The sequence below is a fragment of the Plasmopara halstedii genome (assembly GCF_900000015.1).
Source record: "Plasmopara halstedii genome assembly, contig: Scaffold_208, whole genome shotgun sequence".
NCBI classification, from domain to species: Eukaryota; Oomycota; class Peronosporomycetes; order Peronosporales; family Peronosporaceae; genus Plasmopara; species Plasmopara halstedii.
In genome coordinates, this window is record NW_020187129.1 from 224,729 (window position 1) to 231,083 (window position 6,355).

At 42.6% G+C, this 6,355-nt stretch overlaps 3 protein-coding genes across 3 annotated transcripts; all 3 read left to right on the forward strand.

The window, feature by feature from the left end:
• Positions 1 to 890: 890 nt before the first annotated feature.
• Positions 891 to 1,101, forward strand: PHALS_03039 (RxLR-like protein; the record flags this gene model as incomplete). The annotated part of the gene is made up of 2 exons (XM_024721401.1): positions 891 to 896; positions 958 to 1,101. 2 exons carry the CDS (start codon positions 891 to 893, stop codon positions 1,099 to 1,101), a joined length of 150 nt encoding a protein of 49 aa, XP_024572860.1.
• A 1,184-nt stretch (positions 1,102 to 2,285) lies between these two features.
• PHALS_03040 (uncharacterized protein) lies at positions 2,286 to 2,579 on the forward strand (the record flags this gene model as incomplete). The annotated part of the gene is made up of 2 exons (XM_024721412.1): positions 2,286 to 2,393; positions 2,448 to 2,579. 2 exons carry the CDS (start codon positions 2,286 to 2,288, stop codon positions 2,577 to 2,579), a joined length of 240 nt encoding a protein of 79 aa, XP_024572861.1.
• A 2,858-nt stretch (positions 2,580 to 5,437) lies between these two features.
• PHALS_03041 (uncharacterized protein) lies at positions 5,438 to 5,833 on the forward strand (the record flags this gene model as incomplete). The annotated part of the gene is made up of 2 exons (XM_024721423.1): positions 5,438 to 5,535; positions 5,767 to 5,833. 2 exons carry the CDS (start codon positions 5,438 to 5,440, stop codon positions 5,831 to 5,833), a joined length of 165 nt encoding a protein of 54 aa, XP_024572862.1.
• Positions 5,834 to 6,355: the final 522 nt, after the last annotated feature.

Here is a 6,355-nt window from a genome sequence, read left to right on the forward strand (position 1 = left end):
AAAGAGGGAGGGGCATGAGCCCAGAGCAGAGCTAGACTGATGGTCTGGCTAAGGGCAGGGAGCAGCTACCACAACGCGTTTATCAAGGATGCTCCCGGCTAGCCACCTTGAAAACGTAATCAGCAACGGCAGGAATACAGATGGAGACGAAAAAGGCTCCAAGCTTCTCAAGTGTGTCCGATTTGACCACTCGAATGCAATTGAGTGAGTGAAAATGCGAAATGAGTGAATAGAGATACAAAACGAGTGAGTGAAGATACGACTCGAGTAATTGAACATTCAAACGGAAGATGTTGGGTATGAAGAATGTGCAAGGCTACTTACTTATCATTGGGTAAGCATATTGCGTGAGTTTCAAGAGTTTCCGCTCAGAATTTGCCTTTAAGTATTTGACTTTTCCCAACCAACTTTGACTTGAAGTCTGGCTCAGTGATTTCGAGTGGTGGCTTCAGTCTGTTGAGTGAGGGTTCGTGTCCCACAACGGTCAGAGTTAGGAAGCAATTACTTGGTGGTTTGGGTTTCCCAAGGCTCCCCACGAGGAGTCACGTTCCTCGACCGATCTTTTGATCTTTAATCTGTAATCATAAGTTTATAGGTTCTGTATCTATACCTTCCTGCTTCACATATCAATAGATTAAATATTAAAGATGATGCTGTATAGTATAAATTATCAGCTAGGTACATTCGAGAAGTCATCACATCTATAAATTATATTATAGACGAACTTCCAACTGAGTATACACAGGATCATCACAAAAAAAAGCAGTCAGCATACGGTTCGAGGTATTTTTTATCTGGCTAGATCGATAAATCGCACAGACAACAAACTTTCAGAGCATTCTGGTACTTATATTGATCGTTTGCTATAATTGAACCATGAGATGCCAGTAATGAGGGTAAAGCGCACTGTCTATATAGCAGTCATCGCGTAAAAGCGACTTTTCTAATGCAAAAAAGTGTGTTGTAGCGTTGATTTTGGGCCCGTCTTGTGGTCTATTGCTTCGGGTGCGAGAATCTCCAAGTCCAAGTCCCGGCGAGGCCTTATCTATGATATGCAAATACGCTCTCATCCACTTTCTGTGCGGCCAAATTGTTGAATAAGCACGAGACTAATAAGCTATAGTTTGTCAAGTTATATAGACCGCTCGAAAAACCAGCGTGATACACAAAAATGCAAATTTGAAAATATCATGTGTAGAATATTCAGTTCTCACCCTAACAAAGCACCCGAAAAAGACCCGTTCTAGTTGATGTCTGAGAGATCGATTGCTGGGTCTGACTCGTAAAAGTGCAACCTTACCATTATGTACAACACATTACACTACTGTCATTTGGCCTAAAGCAAAGCTCAGAAATACACCAGACGAAGAAGTACGAGGCACGAGATCGGCGTGTTGGTACTATAGCTGTATTATCTTATTACACGGCTACACCTACTCAGCTCTTACTAAAATATTACATTGCGTCAATCCGCTGGGTAATTTTCTTGATCCTTTCTTTAATATTTTCCTTACGAGCCGCCAATTCAAAGTTCGACTGCTTTCTCAGACCAAATCTGATCCTCAGATCGACTGGTAGGCCATGATGAAGTATATGGCACGGATGAGAATAATGGGACACCCTAAGAGCAAGGTCCGTTGGACACATGGGCTTCTAGCTTTGTGCTATGCAACACACGAAATATATTTTTATAGGGAGTAAAGAAACTAGATTAATGATCAAACATCTCGCGGTCCTACCTACCTCTCTCTCTCGAAGCAGCGATGAGTATTGTATTTAGTGTGGAGAACAACTGTCGGCGTGAGGGACGATTGGAGCACAGGAAGTGGAGGCTTTTCGAGAGCGAAAGAGGCGATCCGCCCTAGCTTAGGTATACAACAAAAGAGGGACCGTTTAGCTACCGAAAAGACTCGTGAGTAAACAGGACGGCCTACATGTTATCTTCTGTCTCGGCTGAGAGATTTGGGGCCAAGCAGGTGACAATCGATCCCCTCGCGAGGATTTTGAGTCCCAATAGGCGTAGAGCAAAATGCTAACAGAAGATGTGTTGGTGTTCATGGTGGCAATGAGGTCAAAATGACCCAGCTCTACAGATGTGAATTTCTTGAAGTGCGGTGGTATCACAGCCCAGGCTGCTTGTAAACCAGCATCAACATCCCGGGTGATTTTTTAGAGACCCTGATAAATTCAACGATGCGCGACCTGAGATATCGCCTCTGTGTGTTATACAACAGGGAGAATCGAATGTTATTGTAGTCTTTTTATTACTTTAACACTTTGACATCATGAAACATGGTCTGGACCAGCACTTGGACTCGAGATACGATCTCATACTATGTTCGGCGCGGACGGATTTTGGTGATCTTTTGTCGAAAACAATCGATTTTATGTGGGTCAAGCCCTTCTCTCCTAGAGGATGTTTGTAAGTTAAGTACTGACGTGGCTAGAAGGATGGAGTTTTTCATGACACTGTCATAGGGCATAAACGCTCCCAATTTCTCAGCAGTGAAATTGCTAAGTCACTTTGGCAAACTTGGATGGTTGCTGCAGCAATCAGCTACGTCTTTCAGATTATGTGAGATGATGCGATCGGACATCGTAATCTTGAAGGTGTATCTCTGATGAAATGAATAACCGAAGCTGCGAAATGGGTCTTCATAGATTAACTTTGATTGTAATAAAGCAACTGTGTACCGAGGAATCTAACGTTTTTCTATGGATGCAAGTCTGAGTGGCGTGGGGCGGAAAGACAAGGCTTGAAGAGTTTAGGATGGACTAATTTTGTCATGGTTTAATAGTACCGATGATTCTGCAGCACCATGCGACTTGTCCACCGCGCGGTAGAGTGAAACCTTGATTTTTGTGGTGATACAGTATTCTCGCTTGTGAATTGAGTAACCGAGTGATGTATTTCTCTCTCATTACCTGCAGACAGAAGTCGTCATCGAGTTTGGAAACTGATCCTCACAGAATGCGAAGAAGAAAGAGCAAGACACTATGATCTTCATATGGCTATATATAGTATAGGAGAAGGAGCTGAGCGCATCAAGTCATGAATAAATCCATCAACGAAAAATTCGACAAAACTGATTGCATGGATTGGTACAGCTCTCCTCAAAATCATTAGTATTCCATATCTTTTTAAATGATGGAATATCACGACATGAGGACAAGAGGCCCGGCACGGGTGTGGCCCTCTCGTCAGGGACGGTGTCACTAAGCTGACCTGTTATCTGCAAACAAATATCGCGCCACAGATAGATGGTTTCTACCAGGGCAACACTTCGCATCATAGAAGATTTTCTCGTTGCGGAGCACGACGCAAGCTCGGTGCGAAAGATAAATTTCGCATATAGTGCCATCTTTTGCCTCAAAAAGGTCAGAGATAAGTGACAAGATAGATGCTTTCAAATATCTTCCTGTGCAAACGTCGATTTCTAGAAAAACGATTTACTATCTCTTATATATAACCAACTTTATATAATAATAATTGAAGTGATATAAAATTGAATATCGCACCGGCGCGGCGAAAAACTTTGGAAGGTATGACCAGTTATTACAGCTTGATAGGAACAGAAGAGAAGATATAATGTGTTGCAGAATAACAGGTTGCATCATACAAACTGCAGAGCTATTGCAATATATTGCCATTGTAGCATCTTTAGCGTCTGGGAAGGATAACTCATCTCGTTGCTGTCACACCGTCAACAGTGAGAATACGGCGAAGCTGTATCTCGACAGAATCTAACAAAAAACATGTCTTGCTTGTGGTCAATTATATTTGATCGATATCCGCAACTTTTGTTCATGGTGTGAATTTTTCCACGTGCACGTCTGACAAAATAAAGACATAAGGACATACGGAACGCGCCAATCGCGTGGTGGAGAAATTCTGTCAAAGCACTTGCTCTGATAGAAGATGGAGCTAAAGTAATTCGCTTATATTCGTTAAAAAACATACAAAAATAAGCACACGCCATAGCAGGCTTTTACCATTTTTTAAATAGTAACTCTTACTCGCGTCATCTTGACACCGTAAATAAGACTTCACTTATTGGTGACGGGTCAACTTGCTGGTATCACTCCTGATACGGCTTGTAGCATAGCTACAACTTCGTTCTGAGGAAATTATACGTTTTGCGTCTGAATGCGCGACGCTAAGATTGAGAGCTAGGAGGTGCAAAATAAAAAAATAATTTTGGATCTCAGTGATACATAGTATGAAGTGGGCGATAAGTTTGTTTCAAACGGTCTGAACCTACCGACAGTTGAAGTGTCGGAAGCATAAAAACAAAGCTACATCCTCGTTTGATTGAATTGTTTAAGGTCATAATAGGAAAGAGTAAAGTTAACCTCTCGATATCACAGAGAGCTGCGAGCTGCGAGCATATTCTGTGTTTTATGTAGGCTCACCAACGTCAACTGAAGACGCCGCTCTACTGAGCCGCTTAGAGTCGGGGCGCCTTTCGACGACAAACTTAATTCACAAAAGGCCTCAGTAGGTTGGCAAACTATTAAGTATGCTGCTGTAGTTAAAGCTTGCTCTAACTCAGTTGAAAGTTGCTATGTACCATCTTATTACACGGCTATAACTGCTCGGACCTGACTAAGATATTACATTGCTTCAGTCCACTGGAATATTTTTTCTTGATCTTAATTCTTGCTTTTTCTTGTACGAGTCGCCATCCTGAAGTCCTTACTGGCTGTTGTCAAAAAATAATTAGCATGCAGCCGACACTTCTTGCATGTCTGGTACGATTACGATTTTGACCGCTGAGGGGCTCGAACCCGCGCCACAAAACGTTACATCCAGAAGCATTGACCACTCCACCCACGCCACCGGGTCTGCTTGCACTAACTCATGAGTTATGGTGACTGTTTCAAGTGGTTTGGCATCGTGATGCTAAACGGCAAGTTGTGAGCTCAATTCCCACTAAAGAAGTTTCCTGCGTGTTTAACCTTTATGGTTAAGTCTGCATATGTCTGCATTTCAAAAGTGTGTACTTATTTTAGGATCGCGCAAAGACTGAGTTAGAGTGTTCCACATACCTTAGGATGGGTGAGTAGCTTTAAACTTAGGTTTAATATATTGTGTGGCCCGCAAGGCAGTTGCGCGTGGGCCCACACAACTGCGTTAACATAAATACACTCACTTCTGCATTTGCAAACACAAGCACACATCACTTCTACCTCTACCCTTCTTATACCCTATACAAACTTCTGCATTAGAGCAGAATTCCTGCTTGAACCGCTTAGGTTGCACCAAGCCAATACATCTGATTGCGTAGTTCCGCGGGATCACAAGGAATAGCTGCAAATTATTTGTTTCACCCTCCGTCCTTTGCTTTCCAGAGGAAGATACAGGATTGCGAAGGATATGTATACTGGGTGGGATCTAGATTTGTTACATTAGGCAGGTAGCTATATTAGCAGGTTCATGGGTGTACGTATGACCGAGGACGAAAGAGCTAGCTTTGTGGGGACCAACCTTGGCGTTGATATCGTGCCTTTGACTTCACGACATTTCGCACACAAGTAGGCCCAGATGTGACGTCTAGTATGCTGAGGCTGGCTAGTACATTTTTAAGACAAGTGAGACGATATGCCTACTGACAGCATTTGATATGGTGAATGCATAATTTACGACTTAATTAATTTTTCAAAAGACGTTGCAGCTCTTGCACTTGCCGACAGGCAAACTTTAATCGCCAAAACCAGGTTTGGCTTTCTATAAACAGCTAGACGTCACTGATGAATCCGCAGTAGGGATATGCAACACACTCCACTGCAAGAACCGGGCACAAAATTTGTAAATTTTGTCGAGGTGATGTGAAGCATTGATTACGCGTTTCTATATACTGGATATTTGTGCCGTATATCTCTAACTGAGGGATAGTGTGAAAATTTAATACAAGGTGGCCATTCTCGTTGCAAAGTTCTTGGTTGCCTGACCCTTGTCACGAAGGCCATTCCCCTGGTTGCTAGTTATGTAATACGGATAGTGTAACGGGGTTACACGAACCCTCAAAACAGGGCATGTGAGTGTCACACGAGATGTGCATAATGTGACCACACACCCAACAAGAATACGGTACGAGGCTAGGTAGCCAGTAGGTATGCATGTATTTAGATTTTACTATATGTATAAAGTATATTTAGGAAAATCTAAATTTTTTACGTAAGAATATAAAATTTAGCTCAAATCAGTTTCGATTTTGAACAGACGTGTTCGTCTACCTCGGTTAAGGCGGATAGAGGCAGCGGATTGCGATCTGCTGCACTAGTACCTGGTTCTTGTAAAGAACGAAAGGTCGGTGACCCAAAGACGCTTCCTCAAGCGCAAAGCTACGGCAGC